This window comes from Rana temporaria, chromosome 7 (genome assembly GCF_905171775.1).
Source record: "Rana temporaria chromosome 7, aRanTem1.1, whole genome shotgun sequence".
NCBI classification, from domain to species: Eukaryota; Metazoa; Chordata; class Amphibia; order Anura; family Ranidae; genus Rana; species Rana temporaria.
In genome coordinates, this window is record NC_053495.1 from 92787879 (window position 1) to 92814151 (window position 26273).

The following is a 26273-nucleotide window of genomic DNA, read 5'->3' on the forward strand; positions in this document are numbered from 1 at the left end:
TTATAGGGAGACTCGATCGATGACGTCAGACCTACAGCCACACCCCCCTACAGTTGTAAACACACACTAGGTGAACCCTAACGCCTTCAGCGCCCCCTGTGGTTAACTCCCAAACTGCAACTGTCATTTTCACAATAAACAATGCAATCTAAATGCATTTTTTGCTGTGAAAATGACAATGGTCCCAAAAATGTGACAAAATTGTCCGAAGTGTCCGCCATAATGTCGCAGTCACGAAAAAAATTGCTGATCGCCGCCATTAGTAGTAAAAAATAAATAATAAAACTATCCCCTATTTTGTAAACGCTATAAATTTTGCGCAAACCAATCGATAAACGCTTATTGCGATTTTTTTTTACCAAAAATAGGTAGAAGAATACGTATCGGCCTAAACTGAGGAAAAAAAATGTTTATATATGTTTTTGGGGGATATTTATTATAGCAAAAAGTAAAAAATATTGCATCATACCACCAAAAGAAAGCTCTATTTGTGGGGAAAAAAAGGACGTCAATTTTGTTTGGGAGGCACGTCGCACGATCGCGCAATTGTCTGTTAAAGCGACGCAGTGCGGAATCGCAAAACCTGGCCTGGGCATTTAGCTGCCTAAAGGTCCGGGGCTTAAGTGGTTAAATATTTATTTAATCAAAAAGTAAAAAATATGGTGTTTTTTCAAAATTGTTGCTCTTTTGTTTATAGTGCAAAAAAAAAAACGGCAAAGATGATCAAATACCACCAAACGAAAGCTCTATTTGTGGGGGGAAAAACATAAAGATTTAATTTGCATGACCGCGCAATTGTCATTCAAAGTGCAACAGCGCTGAAAACTAAAAATTGGTCTGGGCAGGCAGGAAGACTGCCCATTTCTTAAAAAGGATGATACATATTCTTTATATGCCTATAGACGTCTGCTGTAACAAAGTGTAAAAAATTACCTTTAAGGTGGTTCTAAAGGCAGAAGTTTTTTTTACCTTTGTGTATTATCTGCATTAAAGCAAAACACCTTCTGTGTGCAGTCCCCGCCCCCCTATATTCAGGGCTGAGCAGCATCACTGTTCTCCCTCTCCCTCCTTACTGGTTCAAAGACACCAGTGGGAGCCATTGGCTTCCATTGCCGTCAATTACAGCCAGTGAGGAGGGAGGGGCAGGGCGAGCCACACTGTGTGTGTCAACATATAAAACATGGCTAGAGAGTGAGCCTGCATGAGTAAACCCATACCAAGCAGATTTCTATTGCAGCACTCAGCAGGGGGGAGGAGCCAGGAGCGTCAGCGGTTGATCTAAGAAGAGGAGGATTGGGGCTGCTCTGTGCAAAAACATTAACAGAGCAGGTAAGCATAACATCATCTTATTAACATGTTTGTTATTTTGTTTTTAAATGTTTACCTTTACAATCACTTTAAGTCACTATACTAAAGTCTTGAGAACATTTTAATTCTCACCTTGGCATATATGAAAGCTTCTTGAATAGGAGCCTTACTGCAATACATGGTTTCTATGAAAGCCTAGAATGATACAAATAAATCGTAAGATCGTAATGTAAGAGAAAAGCATAGTCTGAGTACAAGTTTAAAATTACAGATACTTTATTCATATATGTAAAAAAAGCTTCTTAACGCGTTTGCGTTTATAAGCGTTTAGTCAAGAAACATCATAAGACCCTCCCTAAGCTCAAAAAACAGTATTATTTAACCATTTCAGACATTTTGTGAGACCAGAGTGAGTAGCAGCTGAGAGAGCAGCAGTGTACTTGTATTTAGTGTGTCATTTGCCACATCACCTGCCACAAGCTGCGGATTGTCCACTTGCCACGTCACCTGCCACAAGTTGTGAATTGTCCACTTGCCACGTCATCTGCCACGTCACCTGGCCACGCCACCTGCCACAAGTTGTGGATTGTCCACTGGCAACATCACCTGCCATGTCACCTGGCCACGTCACCTGCCACAAGTTGTGGATTGTCCACTTGTCATGTCACCTGGCCACGTCCCCTGCCACAAGTTAAGGATTGTCCACTGGCCACGTCACCTGCCACATCAACTGGCCACGTCACCTGCCACAAGTTGTGGATTGTGCACTGGCCACGTCACCTGGCCACAAGTTGTGGATTGTCCACTGGCCACATCACCTGGCAATGTCATCTGGCCACATCACCTGCCACAAACTGCGGATTGTCCACTTGCCATAAGTTGTGAATTGTCCACTTGCCACGTCACCTGCCACAAGTTGTGGATTGTCCACTGGCCACGTCACCTGGCCATGTCACCTGCCACAAGTTGTGGATTGTCCACTTGCCACGTCACCTGACCACGACACCTGCCACAATTTGTGGATTGTCCACCTGCCACGTCACCTGCCACAAGTGGATTATCCACTTGCCAAATCACCTGTCCACGTCACCTGCCACAAGTTGTGGATTGAGACAAGTAAATAATGCGCAAAAGTACACAAAAAAACTTCTGATGTCAAATATAGCATAAATGTAAAAGCAACGGGAAATGAGTCAAGAGTCAAGAAATGACAGTTTAGGGTAAACTGATCAATAAATCTGTGGTTGAAATGTAATGGGTACACACTTCCAGGGCTGCCATCAAGGAGGAACAGAGACCATGTTCCGGTTTCTAGAAAAAAAGGCAAGGAGAGAGGCGCCTCTGGGTGTGGTAACTTAAGACAGTTTAATAATTAAAACAAACACATGTGGTCATTACACTCACATTTGAGCAGAATAAGGCAGGCATGTAAAGGTTTCTTTTAATGCAAGGTGGCACAGTAGTGACGTCATCCGTCCTCGCCAGCTCTTCATGTGCGCTCCAGACCTCGGGTTGAGAACCAACTCCATTCCTATGGACGCCCATCGTTTGATGCAGCAGTGACCTCCCCGCACAGCGCTCCCTCTGACTGGCAAAGGAACTTCCCTCTTCGGATGACAGCTCACCTTGCATTAAAAGAAACCTTTACATGCCTGCCTTATTCTGCTCAAATGTGAGTGTAATGACCACATGTGTTTGTTTTAATTATTAAACTGTCTTAAGTTACCACACCCAGAGGCGCCTCTCTCCTTGCCTTTTTTTCCACAAGTTGTGGATTGTCCACTTGCCACGTCATCTGCCACAAGTGGATTATCCACTTGCCATATCACCTGGCCACATCACCTGCCACAAGTTGTCCACTGGCCACATCACCTGGCCACAAGTTGTGGATTGTCCACTGGCCACATCACCTGGCAATGTCATCTGGCCACGTCACCTGCCACAAGTTGTGGATTGTCCACTTGCCACGTCACCTGCCACAAGTTGCAGATTGTCCACTTGCCACGTCACCTGCCACAAGTTGCAGATTGTCCACTTGCCATGTCACCTGGCCATGTCACCTGGCCACGTCACCTGGCACGTCACCTGGCACGTCACCTGGCACATCACCTGGCCACAAGTTATGGATTGTCCATGTCACCTGCCACAAGTTGTGGATTGTTCACTTGCCACATCACCTGGCCACGTCACCTGCCACAAGTTGTGGATTGTCCACTTGCCACGTCACCAGGTCATGTCACCTTGCCACGTCACCTGGCCACGTCACCTGGCCACGTCACCTGCCACAAGTTGTAGATTGTCCACTTGCCACATGACCTGGCCATGTCACCTGCCACAAGATGTGGATTGTCCACTGGCCACGTGACCTGGCCACATCACCTGGCCACGTCACCTACCACAAGTTGTGGATTGTTCACTTGCCACGTCACCTGGCCATGTCACCTGCCACAAGTTGTGGATTGTCCACAATGCAATGCAAGCAATTACATTTTTTTTGTTTTTTTTTAATGGTTTTTCATAATTTTTGAGATTTCTAATGTAAAAAAATAGGTCACCTTTAAAAACGCCTATAAACGAAATCGCGGCAAAACAGCGGTACCGCATTTTGCGTCTGAAACGCGAAAACTTTTGCGTCTGAACCCATTTGTTTGCTTCTGAAAAAACGAGCATAAACGCAACTGCCGAAAAATGCAGAAAACGTGATCGTGTGCATGGACACATAGGATAACATTGAATGTGTTCAGGGGCAGTTGAAAAAGCTGTCCAAATGCCTCTGAACACGCGTTTAGCAGCGTCTCGTGTGCATGGGGCCTTAGGCCACATGTACACAGAACGCTGCTAAACGTACGTTCAGAGGCAGTTGGACGCTTTTTTTCAAATGCCCCTGAACTCATTCAATGTTATCCTATGTGACCATGTACACAGTCTTGTTTATTGATGTTTTTAGGCAGTTGCATTTAACAGCATTTCTCTGAAAGCAAAAAAGTGGGTTCAAGTGCCGGAGATTTCTGCGTTTCAGATGCCAACCACGGCTAAACACGGTAACCCGCGCTTAGCAGCGTTTTGTTTATAGGCGTTTTTAATTTTTGGCCATTAAATCGTTTTTTTAACACTTCTAAATGCAAACACAGCATGTAAACGCGGCAAAACTGACGTTTTAAACATTGCTTACTATCTGTTAAGTTAAATCATTCAGGAGCAGTTGTAAAAACGTCCCGTGTACATGAAGCCTTAGTCCTAAATAGCCTTGTGTACCCAGCCCTTCGCTGGGTACACAAGAGTGAATTTTGACTTACTTAAATTCCTCATCTTGGAGTACAGCAGGAAATGTGGCTTGCATTCATAGACCATTAGTTACATGCTGGCTACCTTCAAGTGATTGGATACTAGCAAAAAACGTTGCTACAGCCGCTCCTAGTGCACCCTTATATAATCCCATCCATTCCATGAGACTCCAGTATTTTAGCAAACTAATAAGGAGTGACAACAGGAAACAGAGGGGATGGTCCCGTGTCCTGTACGCCAAGATTAGGAATTTACAAGAAGTAACGTTTAGGTCAAAAGTCCCTTAATTTTCATCATACACAGTACACAGGGCTTGTATTCATAGACCATGGGACATCCCCAAGCTATAAACTGAGGAGTGGACAACAGCACAGCAACAGAACTGCCAACAGGCCCACAATAAACAAGGTTTAAGCAACCCAAAACACTCAGTTGACAGCTTGAAGCACCTTGCAACCGAAGTTCACAGATGCCAAGGCTTAGGCCCCATACACACGAGAGGATTTATCCGCGAATACGGTCCAGCGGACCGTTTCCGCGGATAAATCCTCTCGAGGATTTCAGCGGATTTCTCTGCGATGGAGTGTACTCACCATCGCATTGAAATCCGCGCCGAAATCCTCTGGCGATGACGTGTCGCGCCGTCGCCGCGATTATGACGCGGCGACGTGCGCGACGCTGTCATATAAGGAATTCCACGCATGCGTCGAATCATTACGACGCATGCGGGGGATCCCTTCGGACGGATGGATCCGGTGAGTCTATACAGACCAGCGGATCCATCCGTTGGGATGGATTCCAGCGGATAGATTTGTTTAGCATGTCAGCAAATATTCGATCTGCTGGAATCCATCCCAGGGGAGAAATATCCGCGGAAACAGATCCGCTGGAGTGTACACACCATAGGATCTATCCGCTGAAACCCATTCGCTGGGATTTTTCAGCGGATGGATTCTATCGTGTGTATGGGGCCTTAGACAGCCACCTGGTAAAACCCGGAGAAAGTGTGAACAGATAACCGGGTCTGGATCTGCAAGTGCAACCTTTATGAGGGCTTCACAATGCCAACAGAATCTTCAAAATAAGGCAGCATCTTCAAAATAAGGCAGCATCTTCAATAGGAAATGTAATGTGTTTATTGAGGACTGAAATGGCATGGACTACTACTAGAACAGCAATTTTTTTTTTCTTTTACTTTCAGCAAAAAGCTTAAGAGGACTGAACATCCTTTCAGGATTAGGCCAATCCTCATATAGTGCACATTAAATGTGTGCATTTATAGGAAAAGTCTTATTTTATTTTGTGAGTGATGACTTTTGGATATTAACCACTTAAGGACCGCCGCACGACGATATACGTCGACAGAATGGCACAGCTGGGCACAAGGGCGTACATGTATGTCCCCTTTAAGATCCCAGCCGTGGGTCGCTCGCGACCCAGTGCGAAGCTCCGTGACCACACCTGTGCGACCCGCGAAAACCGATCGCTGCCGGTGTCCCGCGATCGGGTCACAGGAGCTGAAGTACAGGGAGAGTGTAAACAAACCTTCCCCGTTCTTCTCTGTGGCAGTGTCAGTGATCGCCTGTTCCCTGTCATAGGGAACGACGATTAGTGACGTTACAGGTCCAGCTCTGCCCCCCTACAGTAAGAAACACACATGAGGTCACACTTAACCCCAACAGCGCCCCCTAGTGGTTAACCCCTTCACTGCCATTGGCATTTTCACAGTAATCAGTGCATTTTTATAGCACTGTTCGCTGTGAAAATGACAATGGTCCCAAAAATGTGTCAAAAGTGTCCGATATAATGTGGCAGTACCGAAAAAAATTGCTGATCGCCGCCATTAGTAGTAAAAAAAAAAAAAAAAAAAATAATAATAAAAATGCCATAAAACGATCCCCTATTTTGTAAACGCTATAACTTTTGCGCAAACCAATCAATAAACGCTTATTACGATTTTTTTTCCAAAAATATGTAGAAGAATACATATCGGCCTAAACTGAGATATTTGGGGATATTTATTATAGCAAAAAGTAAAAAATATTGTTTTTTTTTTTTAAATTGTCGCTCTATTTTTGTTTATAGCGCAAAAAAATAAAAACCGCAGAGGTGATCAAATGCCACCAAAAGAAAGCTCTATTTGTGGGAAAAAAAGGACGCCAATTTTGTTTGGGAGCCACGTTGCACGGCCGCGCAATTGTCAGTTAAAGCGACGCAGTGCCGAATCGCAAAAAGGGGCCAGGTCCTTAACCTGCATAATGGTCCGGGTCTTAACCGGTTAAGGACCCAGCTGAAGTTTCACTGGGATCTGTACCATCTGTCACACATTGGCCTTGAGGCTCTTTTCTGTTTTTTCTCACAGGAGCAGATCGTCCAAATTACCCAGAATGGAATGCCCTGTGCTTGCAGAATAGCTAACACTGGGGCCAGCAGCTTCATGAATACTCATGGTTCCATGGCCAGGCCAAAGGCACAACACAGTAAAATGCATATTATTGCAACACCTCTGACATTGACTATTGATTTTTGATACGTGCCCTTGCCACCTGGTATTTTTGCTGCGAATTAAACTACCTGTCAAACTTAAAATAAAGGCTTTCTGAGGAAGCGTCAAACGACGCGAAACATGTAAAGCCACTGCATTGTGTATATCAACCTACAGACATTAAGTTGAATGGCTTTACAATCCTTCCTAGGATCTACCTAGTTTATGACTATCTGGATGCTCCGGTTACTTTTTAAGGATATTTTCAACTGTTATCTGCTATCCATTATCTTCTTTTTGTTTCTCTGTAGGTTTGACAATGCTGTATAAGTTTTTCATTATGTCCAGTTCTTATGGAACTCGTTTTTATATGTAATATTTATAATAAATTGTATAATACAATTTCTGACTGTATCCCTACTTTACTACTGTGTCTAAAAAGTCCATAACTGGCCCCCCGTTTTTCTGCTTCCAAGCTTTTCTATTTGCCAGTGTCCAGTCACCTGGAGGTGGAGCATAACCCAATAGTCTAAGAATTGACTCTCCTGTGTCCTGTGATGTGCGACTAGGAAATTACATTACTAGCAAATAAACTTTTACTAATTCCCCTTTTTCTCAAAATTCTAATGCCAAAAGTTTTACTTTAGTATTGGATAGTTTTTTCATTGCTATATGTAACCCTAATAGGGAAGTTTCTCCTCACTTCCAAGCTGTGTGATACCAGGAAAAGAAAACAGGTTGACAGGTGTTCCAGGAAAAAGCCAGCAATAAATAATAACAGCAATAAACACCTGACATAGGTTCTAACTCTTACCCCATACTATTAAGAAAATTGCTTGTATTGCTTATTTGTCCCCACTGGATACATTTTCCATCACTTCCTATGCATTATAGCAGCCTTTCCCTATTACATGAAATTACAAAATTCTCACTAATGCAGACACAGAGCAAAAAATTCAACGGGGGGTTCTTCTCCATTTTATATAAACAGTCGTGCTCATAAGTTTACATACCCTAGCAGAATTTATGATTTCTTAGCCATTTTTCAGAGAATATGAATGATAACACAAAAACATTTCTTTCACTCATGGTTAGTGTTTGGCTAAAGCCATTTATTATCAGGGAACCGTGTTTACTCTTTTTAAATCATAATGGCAACAGAAACTACCCAAATGACCCTGATCAAAAGTTTACATACCCTGGCGGCCTGATAACATGCACACAAGTTGAAACAAAGGGGGTTGAATGGCTATTAAATGTAACCATCCTCATCTATGATTTGTTTGCTTGCAATTGGTGTGTGTGTATAAAAGGTCAATGAGTTTCTGGACTCCTGACAGACCCTTGCATCTTTCATCCAGTGCTGCACTGACCTTTCTGGATTCTGAGTCATGGGGAAAGCAAAAGAATTGTCAAAGGATCTGCGGGAAAAGGTAGTTGAACTGTATAAAACAGGAAAGGGATATAAAAAGATATCCAAGGAATTGAGAATGCCAATCAGCAGTGTTCAAACTCTAATCAAGAAGTGGAAAATGAGGGGTTCTGTTGAAACCAAACCATGGTCAGGTAGACCAACTAAAATTTCAGCCACAACTGCCAGGAAAATTGTTTGGGATACAAAGAAAAACCCACAAATAACTTTAGGTGAAATACAGAACTCAAATCGAGAAAATCATAAACCGCCATTGGCACATCTTAAAAGCGGATATCAAACTGAAAGAGATCCTACCAGAGAGGCCAAAGTTTATCTACAAAAGAGCCACGACCCTCCGAGACCAACTGGTCAAAAGTGTCGTAGATCCACCGAAGAAACAATTTACCTTTTTTACAGGTAAAGGGTTCTATCCGTGCAAAAGATGCTATGCCTGTACCCGTACCAAAAAACCTAACCAGAAGATAGTGACCTTTAAATCTAATAGCAACGGGACAGAATATGACATCAAAGATTTCATTGGTTGCAACACTGAGGGCGCTGTCTATGCGCTCGAGTGTAGTTGCGGCCTACAATACATTGGCCGGACTAAAAGGCCGCTCAGGGTAGGAATCAAAGAACATGTGGTCAATATCCAAAATGGATTCGATAAGCACAGTGTATCTCGACACTTCGACACAGTTCATAACAGGGACCCCTCACATTTGAGATTCTGGGGCATTGCACCTTATGTCAGGCCATGGAGAGGTGGACATAAGGTGAGGTCTCTGAGCCAACTAGAATCTAAATTTATTTTCTGTATGGATACATTTGCACCAAAAGGTCTCAACATAGACTTTGACTTGAACTGTTTCCTTAGTGATTTCTGAGAGCACAGTTGATCGTGCGTGAACCAACGTCTAATGTCTCTATTGCCTTCCCCCTCATCCTAGTTTTTTTTCCGCTAACACCTATCTCTACGTGTACCAGTATAGGTTGTTATTCTGTTACTACAATGTTGTCTGTATATATGAACACGTCAGACATGTCCGCTCTGGAGCTCCTCCACTTATTTTTAAATTATTTTTAATCATGCCAATAGTTCCTGGAACATTGTCGTTTTTTACGTTTATATTCCTTTTCTATGTTTTTTATCACCTTTGCCTGACACTGTATATACTTGCCTCTAAGTGTCACGGCTTTTTAAAGTCCATTTTTGCCTCATTTATGTTTCATCTAAGGTAGTCTCCAGGTTCCAGCGTTTTTAGGTTGTGTCAGTCTTAACTCGGCAGTCACCCAGCTTTCTGACACACAACCTATCGTATCGCTTATCTATGCGCCTGTACTGTTTGACCAACAATACTTTTTTAATTTTAATTATAATATTTTTTTAGTATTTCTCACTGTCCCTTACTTATACCGTTTACTTTCTGCAAGAAAGTCTAATGTACTTGTCAGGGCTTGCGGTTTTCGGTGCGCCTGTTTGTGGTCCGTGCAGACGTTTCCCATGTGTACAGTATCACCTGGTTTGTTTTTAGAGTGACCTAAGAAACATGGCGTCCTCTGTAATACCAGGTATATATGGGAAGATTGCACTAGGACTCCAACAAAATGGCCGACGGACGCCCAGCCCAATAGACTTTTTGTGTGGCTTATTTAAGCCCACTGCTTACCCCTAGCATCATCCCCTGAAGAAGTCACGTAATGTGACAAACACGCGTCGGGAATAGGAGTATCAGAGCCGACACAGACCGACAGCGGTGTAACAAGCTCGCTGCTCGTAGGTGTTTTGCTGCTGCCACTATTTTAAATGTGAGTTTTTTTACGTTTGCTACTTCATTGAGAATACATTTTACCAAGATACTGCACTATGGGCTGCCCTCTTTTCTCTTCCATCCCACACTCCCTGAGTTTTTGTTGACACCACGAGTCAAGAGAGGTGGAAGATATAGAGGAAGCGAGTGCTGCCATACTTTTTAGTGACCCTCCAGCATACAAGATCAGGATACGAACTTGGTGTTGGTGGAGATAGGTCCACTATCCATGGCCTCAATGTGAGTGCGTGCATACGTGATATATCAATTCCAAACTTCTTTCACAGGATTATGCCATTATCCCTTATATTTCTGCTTACATGTTTATATGAACACTTGATGAGGACACAACACCCCCTTTTCTCTCAGCCTTAACCAGTGTGGCTGCACCTTTGAAGAGACACCTTTGGTACTATGAGCTGTCCGTGCTATAGCTCTGAGGTGAGCATCTAGTACCACAAGAGGTGTGCGCACCGAAGTCTGCTTATTTATAAACACTGGACATTTTTGGGGTTTCGGTATCATCACTTTAATAGACTCTAGATACACGTGTGTGCTATGTGTGAGCTATTGTTTCTTTCACTTTTTATGTATTAACCTATATTACTGTGTAGTTGTTATATACAGCCTGTTACACCTGTGTCACTTAGTATATATTTCAGGTTGTTGTATTTACCCTTTTTTTCTTTTTTCGTATTCACTTTATTTAACTACTTATTTACCCTTTTACCAGGGCTTACTCACCCAGATAATGGGTTTTGTTTTTAGTCCCCTGTTATAATTAATTGTTCAAAGTGCTTCACCATCACTTATCCATATTTGCATTTTTTCTGTTTAAGGCAGACTACTAGGTGACTGCAGCAGTGCCCCCCAGTGTTCAGCTTAGATAGCGCAAGAGTCCAACCATTTCCATGTGATGTGGCTGTTTCAAGATGCCCAATAAGGAGGCACTTGAAGAAAGATGCATGGTCGAGTCACCAGAAGAAAGCCAATACTACGCAAATATCACAAAGTATCCCGCTTACAATACGCCAAACAGCACAGAGACACACTTCAAACCCTCTGGCACAAAGTCATTTGGAATGATGAGACCAAAATTTTGCTTTTTGGTCACAACCATAAATGCTACATTTGGAGAGAGTACATTTGGAGAGAGTCAACAAGGCCTATGATGAAAGGTACACCATTCCTACTGTGAAACACTGAGGTGGATCGCTGATATTTTGGGGATGTGTGAGCTACAAAGGCACAGGAAATTTGGTCAAAATTGATGGCATGAAGAATGCAGTATGTTCTCAAAAAATACTGGAGGAACATTTGCATTCATCAGCCAGGAAGCTGCGCATGGGACGTACTTGGACATTCCAACATGACAATGATCCGAAACGCAGGGCCAAGTCGACCTGTCATTGGCTACAGCAGAATAAAGTGAAAGTTCTGGAGTGGCCATCTCAGTCTCCTGACCTCAATATTATTGAGCCACTCTGGGGAGATCTCAAACGTGCAGTTCATGCAAGACAGCCCAAGAATTTACAGGAGGCTATTTGCTAAGAGGAATGGACAGCTTTACCATCTGACAAAATAAAGAGCCTCATCCACAAATACCACAAAAGACTTCAAGCTGTTATAGATGTTAAAGAGGGAAATACACAGTATTAAAAATTGCTGTATGTAAACTTTTGATTGGGTCATTTGGGTAGTTTCTGTTGCCATTATGATTTAAAAAGAGTAAACACAGTTTATTGATAATAAATGGCTCCAGCCAAACACTAACCACGAGTAAAAGAAAAGATTTTGTGATATCATTTATATTCTCTGAAAAATGGCCAAGAAATCATAAATTCTGTAAACTTATGAGCACAACTAGAGGTCGACCGATATGGGTTTTTCTCTGGCCGATGCCGATATTTAGAAATCGGGGGGGGGGGGGGGGGGGCCGATTTAGGATGCCGATTTTTGCGGCCGATATTTTAGGCCGATTTTTTATTTATTTTTTTGGTAGGTGGCACTGACAGGTGCCACTGGTTGGCACTGGCTCGTGGCACTTACAGGTGGCAGGTGGCACTAATTGGCACTGGCAGGTTGCACTGGAAGGAACTAATTGGCACTGGAAGATGGCACTGATTGGCAGGTGGCACTGGCAGGCACTAACAGGTGGCACTGGCAAGTGGTACTGGTTGGCACTGATTGGCAGGTGGCACTAATTGACACTGGCAGGTGGCACTAGTTAGCATTGGCAGGTGCCACTGGTTGGCACTGGCAGGTGCTACTGGCAAGTGGCACTGACTGGCACTGGCAGGTGGCACTAATTGGCACTGGATGGCAATAGTTAGCACTGGCAAATGGCACTGGTTGGCATTGGCAGGTGGCACTGGATAGCACGTGGCACTGGATGGCATTGGCAAGTTGCACTGGATGGCACTAGAAGGTGGCACTGGGTTGTACTGATTGGCAGGTGGCACTAGCAGGTGGCACTGGATGGCAATAGTTAGCACCGGCAGATGGCACAGGTTGGCATTGGCAGGTTGCACTGGATGGCAGTTGGCACTGGATGGTATTGGCAGGTAGCACTGGATGGCACTAGCAGGTGGCACTAATTGGCACTGGCAGGTGGCAGTGGTACTGGCAGATGGCACTGGATAGCAATAGTTAGCACTGTCAGGTGGCACTGGTTGGCATTGGCAGGTGACATTGGCAGGTGGCACTGGGTGGCACTAGCAGGTGGCACTAGTTGGCACTGGCAGGTGGCACTGGCAGGTGGCACTGGATGGCATTGGCAGGTGGCACTAGTTGGCATTGGATGGCATTGACAGATGGCACTGGATGGCATTGGCAGGTGGCACTGGATGGCACTAGTTGGCACTGGCAGGTGGAACTGGATGGCACTAGTTGGCACTGGCAGGTGACACTAGCAGATGGCACTGGATGGCATTGGCAGGTGGCACTGAATGGCACTAGTTGGCATTGGCAGGTGACACTGGATGGCATTGGCAGGTGGCACTAGATCGTCCGATGCCGATTTCTCCAAAATGGCCGAATATTGGCCGATATATCAGTCGACCTCTAAGCACAGCTGTATAAAAAAAATCTATACACCAGGAGGTGCAGCTATTTATGTTGGATGATACACTAGACCAGTGATGGCGAACCTTTTTGAGCCCGAGTGCCCAAACCGCGACACAAGAGCAATTTATTTCGTGCAAAGTGCCAACACAGAATTAAACCTGCCAGCGTCTCTGTACAGAGGATGGGACTGATCTAAATGAGCCCTAAGGGACTAGAAATGTACGATTCTGCCAGATTCGCTCAGACTGCAGGGATCAGGAATGCATTGTGCTCAGAATGCATTGTGCAACATACACTGACCATTACACTCACTTACCTGACCATTACACTCACTTACCTGACCATTACACTCACCTACCTGACCATTACACTCACCTACCTGACCATTACACTCACCTACCTGACCATTACACTCACTTACCTGACCATTACACTCACCTACCTGACCATTACACTCACCTACCTGACCATTACACTCACCTACCTGACCATTACACTCACCTACCTGACCATTACACTCACCTACCTGACCATTACACTCACTTACCTGACCATTACACTCACCTACCTGACCATTACACTCACCTACCAGACCATTACACTCACTTACCTGACCATTACACTCACCTACCTGACCATTACACTCACTTACCTGACCATTACACTCACCTACCTGACCATTACACTCACCTACTTGACACATGCAATGACACCAATAATGAGGCACAATGACACCAATAATGAGGCACAATGTTACCTAAGGACACCAATAATGAGGCACAATGACACCAATGATGACAACAATGATGGGGCACAAGGTTTCCTAATGAAACCAATAATGAGGCACAATGACACCAATGATGACAAAAAATGGGGCACAATGTTTCCCAATGACACCAATAATGAGGCACAATGTTCCCTAAGGACACCAATAATGAGGCACAATGATGACAACAATGATGGGGCACAAGGTTTCCTAATGAAACCAATAATGAGGCTGCATAACACCAATGATGGGGCACAATATTTCCCAATGACACCAATGAGGCTGTTCTTTTTGCACAATTGATTGTTTGAGCTAGCACCTGATATCTGAGAGTGGGGCAGGCTTAGGACTAACAAGATAACCACATTAACTCCTGTCTCCCAGTGTCTGACCTTGCTCCAGCAGCTCATTCCCGCCGAAAGGCTCCTCTGATTCCAGCCGCGTGTGCTCCCAGTCACATCACCGCTGATTTGTTTGATGGTGGATGCGGTGTGGATGAGACAGCTTCTTTGATTGGATCAGCGTGCGTGCACACGCACGCACGAACGTCACCCAGGGAGTTTCTTCTTTGTCACTCCCACACGGACATGTCATCAATAGCAGTAGAGAACTGTGGGAGTTGTAGTTTGCGGTGCGGTGGGGACGAATTGATTTTAGTGTGTGTTTATCAATTTTTCATGGCGTGTGGCGTGCCCACCGAAACGGCTTGCCGTGCCGGGAGCGGCACGCGTGCCACGCGTTCGCCATCACTGCACTAGACTGTAGTACGCGGATCTGGTAAAAGAACTCACGAATGGCGATTGGCAGACCTCCTTCCATTTCAACCATAAATCTACTATTTCCTGTTACGTGCAAGAAAATAATTTCAAGCTCCTTTCAAAGTGGTACAGGGACCCTTCATAAGAGTTTTTCCAGTGGTGTCATCCAATTGCTGGTTACAAACAAGAGAATTATCACAAGAGTGATTAGGGTTTCTTACATGTGACGTGATGTGACCCGATTTCTTCATAAGTTCCACTTCAGCTTGAGACTTAACTAACCGCAATTGCTGAATGAGACGTTGTGGGGTCTTAATTCTATTCCTGCACTTTGCCTTTGATGCTATTAATGGTTGCAACAAGCTTGAATATGAGGATGAATTAGATGATCTAACAAAGTCGTACCACAGTGTCACTCCTTCATCTGAAAAAAAAAAAAAAAGAAAACATTTAGAAAAGTAGTGTCCATAATGTCCCTTACAACTAAATTACTACATAACAATGCACCATTCACTTTTAATAGCACCCCAACAAACTGAGGCCAGCACCCGTGTTGCAGTGCACCGCACGGTAATGCACTAACACACGTTGGTATGTGGTGTGCTGTGCCAGAAGGTACAGATATGTTTTTAGTCTGATATGCTGCTTTAACAGCCTATTCAAATGAATGGGCTCCCTTAACATAACTTTGGGTAATGTATGAGCAGTAACACAATGAACTAGAACAGAAAAGTATGACTAGGCCTTAGAGCGACCCAACATTACATCTATATTTTAGCTAAGTAAATGCATACTATAATAATGGTAAAGGGTAAGTAGAACACATACATCTATTACCCCATACAGAGATTACAGTTACCTTCCAAACAATGTTTCATGTGTCTATCTGCAGAAGGCCACAAATAATTTTGTTGATAATCTCTAGTTGTTGGACTGAAAGATTATCACAGAGATGACAGAATCATAAAAATCCCTGTGTCTGGTGTTATTACCTACAGTATGTTAACACATTTTTTGTCTCAACCCTGCTGCTGCCTCCCAACTTAGCTCTCCCAGTTTCCTTCTCTCACTCTAGGCACAGCTGGTTTAACATTTTATAATAGATTGGTGCCACTTGAAGCCTGCAGTATCAGTCTCCCAGGTTTACACTATGTATTCAGGTGCTGACAGAGATAGAGCACATCTTGCTACAAAATATTATATAGCATGCAGGTATCGCCGCACTCTGTATTAAACTCTTATATAAGGTAAATGAAGGACAGGCTTCAGCTCAGATCCTAGCCCATCGGTCACATCCCTCTGACATGTTTCACCCACATTAGGCTCTTCGATTAAGCACAAAGTGGGTGAAACATGTCAGAGGGGTGTGACCGAAGGGCTGGGACCTGAGCTTAATCCGTCTTTCACTTACCTTACACTGGAGCTGAATAAGAAGTGCGATACCTGCATGCTGGTTAAAAATTATGTTATTTCTCAGAGAATAGATTAAGCTTCTTTTTACCTTTATTTGTCAAAGAAGAATTCTATATATGGATGAAAGGCAAGATGATTGAGGGATGCTATGTGTCACCTCGCAATAATGAAAAAAAATATTATGGACATTTCAGAGCATCACCTGGAAGTGGACGGAGACCACCATACTCAGACAATACTACAAGGGGCATTATTAAGCTGCATTATTATAAAATCAAAGAGACAATAATGTCATGAGAAAAGGAAGCCCCGTCTCTACTGGATCACCTTTTACAACTATTTGCGAACATCGCTCCCAATACCATCCAAAAGAGATGAACAATTAAGCCGGTATTATCTCAGTTAACGAAACAGAACCTCAAGTATTAATGGGCTGCCCCCTTTCACATCATCTTCTTGTGTGAAACAGATTTAATTATTTTTCTATGGTCCAGGAGGGAGAGGAGATTCTTCTGATCTTGGGTCTCATTTTTAAAAGACCTTCAAAGCCCAAAATACGCACATGATGGCTGCCAATGCATTTTGCCTATGTGGTTGTGACTCAAGAACATTTAATAAAGAATACCACCTCTCAGGAGTGAGGGCTGAGAGAGAGAGAGAGAGAGAGAGAGAGAGAGAGAGGGGGGGGGGGGCTGAGAGAGAGAGAGAGGGCTAAGAGAGAGAGGTGTAGGAGGGAGGGCTGAGAGAGAGAGAGAGAGAGAGAGAGAGAGGTGTAGGAGGGAGGGCTGAGAGAGAGGGAGGGCTGAGAGAGAGGGAGGGCTGAGAGAGAAGGGAGGGGGCTTAGAGAGAGGGGGCTGAGAGAAAAGGGTGGGATGATAGAGACAGGTTGGCTGAGAGAGGGGGGCTGAGAGAATAGGGAGGGCTAGGAGAGAAGGGAGGGGGTTTAGAGAGAGGGGGGCTGAGAGAATAGGGAGGGCGGAGAGAGTGGGGAGATGGCTGAGAGACGGGGGCTGAGAGAGAAAGGAGGGGGGCTTAGAGAAAGGGGGATGGCTGAGAGAGAAGGGAGGGGTCTGATCGAGAGGGGAGGGCTGAGAGGAGGGGAGGACTGAGAGGGGAGGGGCTGAGAGGGGAGAAGACTTAGAGAGAGGGGGGCTGAGAAAGAAAGGAGGGGGGCTTAGAGGGGGGCTGAGAGAGCAGGGAGGGGGGGCTTAGAGAGAGGGGGGCTGAGAGAGGGGGAGAGTTGAGCTGAGAGAGGAAAGGGCTGAGAGAGAAGGAAGGGATGGGGCTTAGAGAGAGGGGGGCTGAGAGAGCAGGGAGGGGGGCTTGGAGAGAGGGGGCTGAGGGAGAAGTGAGGTGGGCTTGGAAAGAAGGGATGGGGCTGAGAGAGAAGGGAGGGGGGCTTAGAGAGAAGAGAGGGGGCTTGGAGAGAGGGGGGCTGAGAGAGAAGGGAGGGTGGCTGACAGAGGTGGAGGGGGCTTGGAGAGAAGGGAGGGGGCTTGGAGAGAAGGGAGGGTGAATGAGAGAGAAGGGAGGGGGGCTTAGAGAGAAGAGAGAGAGAGAGAAGAGAGGGGGGCTTAGAGAGAAGAGAGGGGGCTTAGAGAGAGGGTGGCTGAGAGAGGAGGGAGGGTGGCTGAGAGAGGGGGAGGGGGGCTGAGAGAGAATAGAGGGGGCTTAGAGAGAAGAGAGTGGGGCTTAGAGAGAAGGGAGGGGGGCTTAGAGAGAAGGGAGGGGGGGCTTAGAGAGAAGGGAGGGTGGGCTTAGAGAGAAGGGAGGGTGGCTTAGAGAGAAGAGAGGGAGAGAGAAGAGAGGGGGGCTTAGAGAGAAGAGGGGGGGCTTAGAGAGAGGGTGGCTGAGAGAGGAGGGAGGGTGTCTGAGAGAGGGGGAGGGGGGTTGAGATAGAATAGAGGGGGCTTAGAGAGAAGAGAGTGGGGCTGAGAGAGAAGGGAGGGTGGCTGAGAGAGAAGGGAGGGTGGCAGAGAGGGGCAGGGGGCTTGGAGAGAGGGAGGGGGGAGTTGGGGAGAGATAAGAGACCCCTAGCCCTGTTCCTGCAGTCCCACCACTGTCCCAGTCTCTGTCTGCAGGTGTGTATGATGACAGACAGTACCTTCCATACCATGATGCCAGTCTCCTGCTTCGATCTGTCCAATTCCATCGGCTCCCGCAGCAGCCTGCGCCTCCTGCCCGTCCTCTGTGACAGCTCTGCGCCCACAGTGAGTGGTGAGCCTGTCTGTCCTCCAGCTCCAGGCCTCACATCAGAGCACGGAGAAGAACTTGGAGCAGTCCATGCTCTGGAAGCATGGGGCATGCTGCGCCTGCTTGCCTCCTGGAGGAGGCGGGGTCTGGGGACGAGGTCAAGGAGGAGGCAGTGCCACGGTGGAGCTCTTCTCCCGAGTCCCGGGCTCTCGGCTTATCTGTGCTCTTCAAGGGTGCTGCCGATTGCTGCCCACTGCCACGCCAACACACACATTTCTGGTGCAAGACAGCCGGGTAGAGGACGAGGCGCATTGACAAGCTCCAGGCGCCCTCTCCTCCCAGTAGAGAGCGCCGTCCCTGGGTGTGCCTGGGCATTAGGGTGTGCCCAGGCACATCCGGCACACGCCTATGGTTGTATACCATTGTATGATGATTGTTCAGGGAGGCTCAACACAATAGCAAACATTTCCAGATAGTTCCTTATTTCCCTCAGTCACTTAGTTTAACCCATGGGCTAATCTTTTTTAGCCTAACATGAATCTTATGGATTCTCACCATTTGGCACTCTCCCCTCCAATATACTTTAAGTCGGGCAGTCGATCTCAGCACACAGAAGATGATCTTATGTGTGCCGAGATCAGCTGCCTGAATTCTCCTGCCTGCCCAACTGAGGGACCTGAGAGAGAGAGACAATATCCCACTATGTGGAGTCTTTTGTTTCATATACATTCCGGCACTGAGGTTTCCTAATGACAAGCCCTTATCAGCTGTGAACCTTCTGGTGTATACTTTCCAAGGCTACTGGAGTGAAACGTCCAGACTTCCATCTCTGGCTTTTTGGTAAGCCTCCATTTTGTTGTGGTGATGGGTATCACGCAGCCAGGTGTCTGATCATCATTTCCAATACACTTTTCCTCTATGGGGTTTTCTTTGATGAAATTCAGCTCTATATGAACTTTTTCTTTTTGCATATAATTGCATCCTTTCACATGTGATGTAATATTGCATATGTGTTTTAGAATTTATTCGCAGTTGAAGGAGAAGAAACTTTAACTTAAAGTTCTTCAGTAAAGTTGACTGCTGAATCCAAATTGATTTCAAAAAGATGTATTTAATATACAAGCAAGCTTCCAGAAAACTCTTAAAAGCTTGGAGAACAGTGTGTAAACATTGTCATACATTAAAAAAATCTGTTCTACTGAGTTATAAGCCTCTAAGCAATTTATACACTTTCAAAAGGGAGGCACTCTGATTGTGGCTACATTCAGAAGACAAATGGTAATTTAGCTTCTACATGTCACTTCCAAATTCTCTGGGAAAAACCCAGAGATGAGCCTTTCCACAGCTAAAGGTGTGAATGGCTTTTGTTCAGGGATAGGATGTTGAATGGTCACATCCCATTCCTGAAGCATCAAAATATAGGCTTTTAAACACAGTAAGAAATACATTGCTACACAATAGATTTTACCTAACAAACACAACTAATTTATATATATATATATATTTATATATATATATATATATATATATATATATATATATATATATATATATATACACACATACATACATACACACACATATCCACATATCCACACACATACATACATACATATATACATATATGCTTTGACAATCGTGAATAAATGTTTGATTAAATAAATGGCTATTCCATTTACCCGATCACAGTCTTTATGCAATTTTTATTGTTTTTTTTTTTTTATCTTTACAGAGGATTTATTGACAGATAAAATTGGTGCTTCTTAAAGTTCATTAATGGGCTTGTATGGCCAGTAGGGATATTTCACTTTGTCCAGCTTGGCTTCAGGGAAAGCTTCCACTACATCTTCAACTGTCATCTGATCAAACGGAACCATGTCCTTAAACTTTGCAAGCCCGTTCTCATATGAGGTCACCCTGGCTTTAGAGTCTTCAATGAAGGCTACAGCAGATTTGTTAACTTCCTCTTCCTGTGCATTTATCTTTTCAGTTTGGGTATCTTTAGGCTCTGGGATGGTAAGGGCATTAAACTTCTTTTCAAACTCATCCACTAGGCCTGCCTTGGCAATTGTGGTTCGGTAATAGGCCCAGTCAATTGTTGGAGGTTTGGCAGGGAGAGCGGTCAACTTTGCAGCCAAGGCATCACTGCGAGTCTTCAGTGCATTAAACATAACTTTTTGATTTGGAGGAACTCTTTCTGCAAATGCCAACCAGTCGATCGCCTTGGTTGCAGCTCTGCGACCCGCCATGATTATAGTCTCTATCCTCCGACCTCCCAATTTTTATTGTTTTGTTATATTGCTTATTTATTATTGACTGCACTGATTGCACTTTAGTATATCTATATGGATGTTTGCACACATCATGTGCATTGTGTTATTCGCACAAATTGCACCTTACTTATCCAACACTGCACTGTTATTAATACATTATTATTTGTGCCTGGCATCTGGGTTATAATGCCTAGCTGCTGGTTGTTTTATTTTATTATATTTTCCAAGCACGGATTTATTATTCACATTTATTTTTAATAAATGCAGTGGTGTTTTTCATATCTACCTAGAATCATTTTAGAGTTCTTTATATTTTCATTAAGTCTTTCTTTTGTTCACAACAAATGACTTAGAGTCGGTTCACACAGCAGCGGCAGGACTTCGGGGGGCGACTCTGCAAGTCGTCCTGAGGATGACTTCAGAGGCGATTTGCAAAACGACTTCTGTATAGAAGTCAATGCAGGTCGCCCCGAGCCGCCCCCGAAGTTGTACAGGAACCTTTTTCTAAGTCGGAGTGACTTGCGTCGCTCCTATTAGAACGGTTCCATTGCATTGAATGGGACGCGACACGTCAGGCGGCTGAGCCGCCTGTCATGTCGCCCCAGTGTGAACCGGCTCTTACAGTGCCCTGAAAAAGTCCTCGTACCCCTTGAAAATTTCCACATTTTGTCATGTTACAACCAAAAACATAAATGGATTTTGTTGGGATTTTATGCGATAGACCAGGGATATGCAATTAGCGGACCTCCAGCTGTTGCAGAACTACAAGTCCCATGAGGCATAGCAAGACTCTGACAGCCACAAGCATGACACCCAGGGGCAGAAGCATGATGGGACTTGTAGTTTTGCAACAGCTGGAGGTCCGCTAATTGCATATCACTGCGATAGACCAACACAAAGTGGCACATAATTGTGAAGTGGAAGGAAAACGATAAATGGTTTTCAATTTTTTTTTTTAAATACATATTTGAAAAATGTGGTGTGCATTTGTATTCAGCACCCTTTACTCTTATACCCCTAACTAAAATCTAATAGAACCAATTGTCTTCAGAAGTCACCTAATTAGTAATTAGAGTCCACCTGTGTGAACAAACAGCATCATGAAGGTCAAGGAACACACCAAACAGGTCAGGAAAAAAGTTGTTGAGAGGTTTAAAGGTTAGGTTATAAAAAAATATCCAAAGCTTTGAACATCTCACGGGGCACTGTTCAATCCATCATATGAAAATGGAAAGAGTATGGCACAACTGCAAACCTACCAAGACATGGCTGTCTACCTAAACTGACAGGTAAGGCAAGGAGAGCATTAATCAGAGAAGCAGCCAAGAGGCCCTTGGTAACTGTGGAGGAGCTGCAGAGATCCACAGCTCAGGTGGCAGAATATGTCCACAGGACAACTATTAGTCATGCACTCCACAAATTTGGCCTTTTTGGAAGAGTGTCAAGAAGCAAGCCATTGTTGAAAGAAAGCCATAAGAGGTCACGTTTGCAGCTTGCGAGAACCCATGTGGGGGACACAGCAAACATGTGGAAGAAGATGCTCTGGTCACATAAGACCAAAATTGAACTTTTTGGCCTAAAAGCAAAATGCTATACGTGGTGGAAAACTAACTCTGCACATCACACTGAACACACCATTCCCACCGTGAAACATGGTGGTGGCAGCATCATGTTGTGGGGATGCTTTTCTTCAGCAGGGACATGAAAGCTGATCAGAGTTGACGGGAAGATAGATGGAGCCAAATACAGGGCAATCTCAGAAGAAAACCTGTTAGAGACTGAAAAGACTTAAGAATGGGACGGAGACCCTAAACATACAGCCAGAGCTACAATGGAATGGTTTAGACCGAAGCATATTCATGTGTTAGAATGGCCCATTCAAAGTCCAGACCTAAATCCAATAAAGAATCTGTGGCAAGATTTAAAAATTGCTGTTCACAGATGCTCTACATCCAATCTGACAGAGCTTGAGCTATTTGCAAAGAAAAATAGGCAAAAATTTCACTCTCTAGATGTGCAAAGCTGGTAGAGACATACCCAAAAAGACTTGCAGCTGTAATTGCAGCGAAAGGTGGCTCTACAAAGTATTGATTCAGGGGAGCTGAATACAAATGTATGCCACACTTTTCAGATATTTATTTGTAAAAAGGGTTTAAAACCATTTATCATGTTCCTTCCACTTCACAATTATGTGCCACTTTGTGTTGGTCTATCACATAAAATCACAATAAAATACATTTATGTTTTTGGTTGTAACATGACAAAATTTGGATATGAAGACTTTTTCAAAGGCACTGTACATATAATGTGAATAAATAACTCACTAAATGAATACAATGTATTCAGCACCGTTTACTCTTATACTCCAGTCAAGTTTTTTTTTTTGTTGGCCATTTAAATGTTATGCTGATAAAGATCCCATTGTAATGCATTAAACATACCACATCAATGTGTAAAAAAACTTGCCTCCTTTGCTGTGCAGTACGATGTGGCCGTTTCCATCCTCTGTGTGGGCAATTGAAGCCCAGCACATTTTTTTTACTATTCCCGGCGAGATGTGCATGCTGGGTAAGCTTTAAATCTTGCGCGTGCGCATTAGAGTGGCGATTGTTTGTGCCGTTGTCATAACAACGGGCGGCGGCGGATGAACATCCCGCCCCGTTGTTATGACAACGTAGATAACATAATCCCCACACTAATAAAAAAAAAATCATGCCGATCTAGTGAAAAGTAAGGGCTTTGTGCCCTTTTTGAAAATGGCGCTGTAAACAGCCCCATTCGCGTCATTTCCTCTACTGAAATCCCGCGCACAGACTCTTGAGAAATTATGACACAACATTCCCAGGAGTCTGTGCGGTGTAGGCTACAGAGGAAAAGGACCGCGGTGCAGGAAGAAGGCAGATTAGGAAGTCTGCCTAGCAACAACCGTTTTAAGGTCTGTAAAAAAAAAAATGTTTTTTACTCGGCTAATGAATTTTTTTTTAAAGTGCTGATGCAGAGTTTGATTTGAGGGTGGAGCTCCGCTTTAATATATACCCAAAATAGAATTACTGTAACCAAAATAATAAATAGTATACTGTACCTACACCTGTGACTAGTAATGTTAGTGTTCAGTTGCTGAACACTAACTGTGTGTTCCTACACTACAGATACATGTAATGATGAGATAGTACTGTGCTACTGTATAAACAATGTTAACATATAGTGAATAATCATATCATTGTTTTAACCACAACACATAAAAGCAAAAACCTTCAAATGCAATATTAAAAATCATGAAGAAATGTAGTTATAAATAGATATAAATATAATAGATATAAATATATCATGCAAATTAATAAACTCTCTTTAAAGTGTTTGTAAACCAGAAGTATTTTTATCTTAATGCATTCTATGCATTAAAAAAAAGGCTTCTGTGTGCAGCAGCCCCCCTCAGCCCTCCTAATACTTACCTGAGCCCCCTCTAGATCCATTAATGTTGCATGAGACACTGGGCTGGCTGGACTCCCCTCCTCATTAATGGAAACAGCAGCACAACACCATTGGCTCCTGCTGCTGTCAATCAAAGTCAGTCAATCAATGAGGAGATAAAGGGGTGCCGGGTCAGGCCACGGCTCCATGTCTGAATGAATACACAGAGCTGTGGCTCGGCTCTGGTGCTCCCATAGCAAGCTACAGTACTTGCTGTGGGGGCACTCAACAGGAGGTCGGCCTACTGAAGAGGGACCAGAGAAGCGGAGAATCCAGGCTGTTCTGTGTAAATCCACTGCACACAGCAGGTGAGTATGACACGCTTGTTAATTTTACCTAAAAAAAAAGACTTTACAATCACTTTAATATCCGTGATCTCTTAAAGCAGTAGTAAACCGCTGGTGGTTAAAAAGAACAATTCTTGCAAGGCAATGTCATAATGTGCTTTTATGCATCGCTTATTAGCACATTATGAGAAATTTACCTTAGAAAAAAGCCATCCCGTGTTGCGATGTCACCGCTGAGACGACTGACACCTTCCCCCAGTTTTCCTTCTGGTTTCGCAGCCTCCGGCTACACGAGTAGCCGGGGGCGAGATGGCATCACTCCCACACAAGTGCGCAGGAACCGCCGTTTCTGGCACGGGCTCTGAAGGTCCGACATGGTAAGCCGGACCTTCAGATGTCATCAGCTGCATGTACTCTGAATATCTCCTAAACTGTGCAAGTTTAAAATATTCACAGTACCTACAGGCAAGCCTTATTATATGCTTACCTGTTGGTACAAGTGGTAGTACAACGTTTACTACCACTTTAAGGGCCAGTAGCAATCCACTTTGATCTTCCATGATAATAAATCCCTGCACCCAATAATGTGCCCATATAAATACACTCAGTACCAGCTCAGTGCTCTCAGAACTCTCACCTCCAGAACGGCAATAACTCACATGTGTATAAACCATCAGGGTCTCTCCATGCCTCGGACTGGATACCACAAGACCTCCTGTCCACTGGAGTCCCCCTAGTGAAAATAGCGGTGATTCCAGGAAATGTAAAGCGTGGTCCCTTTACATCTCTGTTTTTCATGCAGCCCAGATGTCTTGCCCATGTCAAAAAAGTCTTACAGAACACCTTCATTCAAATAGTCAGGTACTGCTTAAAGGGGTTGTAAAGCCTGAAGTTTTTTTATCTCATTGCATTCGATGCATTAAGACAAAAAGCCTTCTGTGTGCAGCAGCCCCCCTAATACTTACCTGAGCCCCATCTCTGTCCAGCGATGTCCACAAGTGTGTTGGCCGTCCGAGACTCTCCCTCCTAATTGGCTGATACAAAGCAGCAGCGCCATTGGCTCCCGCTGCTGTCAAAGTCAGCTAGTCATTTAGAGAGAGGGGGTGGGGCTCGACAACAGGAGGATCAGGGCTGCTCTGTGCAAATCCACTGCACAAAGCAGGTTAGTATAACATGTGTGTTATTTCTATAGAAAAAAAATCGAGACTTTACAATCACTTTAAAAGAAGAAGTACAGTCAAAGCTCATTTGGCTATACTTCTCCTGTGGATCAAAAGAACCCAGATTTTTTTGCACTCCTGTGACCCGTTTTCAGCAGACAGCGGGCTAGAGCCCATTGTCGGCTGATGTCAGACAATGGGCCGGACAACCAATGTATATGGATAACCTACAGCCACGCCTAATACCAATAAAGGCGCGTATAGGTTACCCCATTAGTGGTGTAAACCCTATTTCCAGATAAGTGACTAATTATTTGGGTTTCCTCCAGAGGGAGGTACCCAATAGTGTTGAGAAAAAACACAAAAGTAAAACGTGTGGAAACAAAAAAACAAAAAACATCAGGTACAGGTCAGGACCCTGTGCAGGTCAGTGGTTCAAAATCGACCCTAGTGTGAACCTCCAAGTGTAGAAAAAAACTATAATTCAAATGTGCTCGGAAAATAGTGATTCAATCTCTGATAGCCTGATATAGGCTGGCTCCCAAGGGTATCATAACAGATTGAAAGTGTACAATATCAGTGA

At 44.2% G+C, this 26273-nt stretch overlaps 2 protein-coding genes across 3 annotated transcripts in view; both read right to left on the reverse strand.

Moving 5' to 3' along the window:
- Nucleotides 1-26273, reverse strand: part of XPNPEP3 (X-prolyl aminopeptidase 3) — a 255076-nt gene that overhangs the window by 131661 nt on the left and 97142 nt on the right. For both annotated transcript variants that reach the window (XM_040359658.1, XM_040359657.1), the window contains exons 4-5: nt 15115-15317; nt 1441-1503 (exon numbers count right to left, since the gene is read on the reverse strand). In XM_040359658.1, the coding sequence (XP_040215592.1) occupies nt 1441-1503; nt 15115-15317 (266 nt within the window). The remainder of the gene's footprint in view (nt 1-1440; nt 1504-15114; nt 15318-26273) is intronic.
- On the reverse strand, nt 20222-20795 carry LOC120945489 (ATP synthase subunit d, mitochondrial-like). The gene has a single exon (XM_040359661.1). The coding sequence runs from the start codon at nt 20746-20748 to the stop codon at nt 20263-20265; it is 486 nt and encodes a 161-aa protein (XP_040215595.1). The 5' UTR covers nt 20749-20795; the 3' UTR covers nt 20222-20262.

What these genes read in the sequence shown, in the direction of transcription:
- LOC120945489 (XM_040359661.1), bottom strand. Translation starts at nt 20,748, where the DNA reads ATGGCGGGTCGCAGAGCTGCAACCAAGGCGATCGACTGGTTGGCATTT.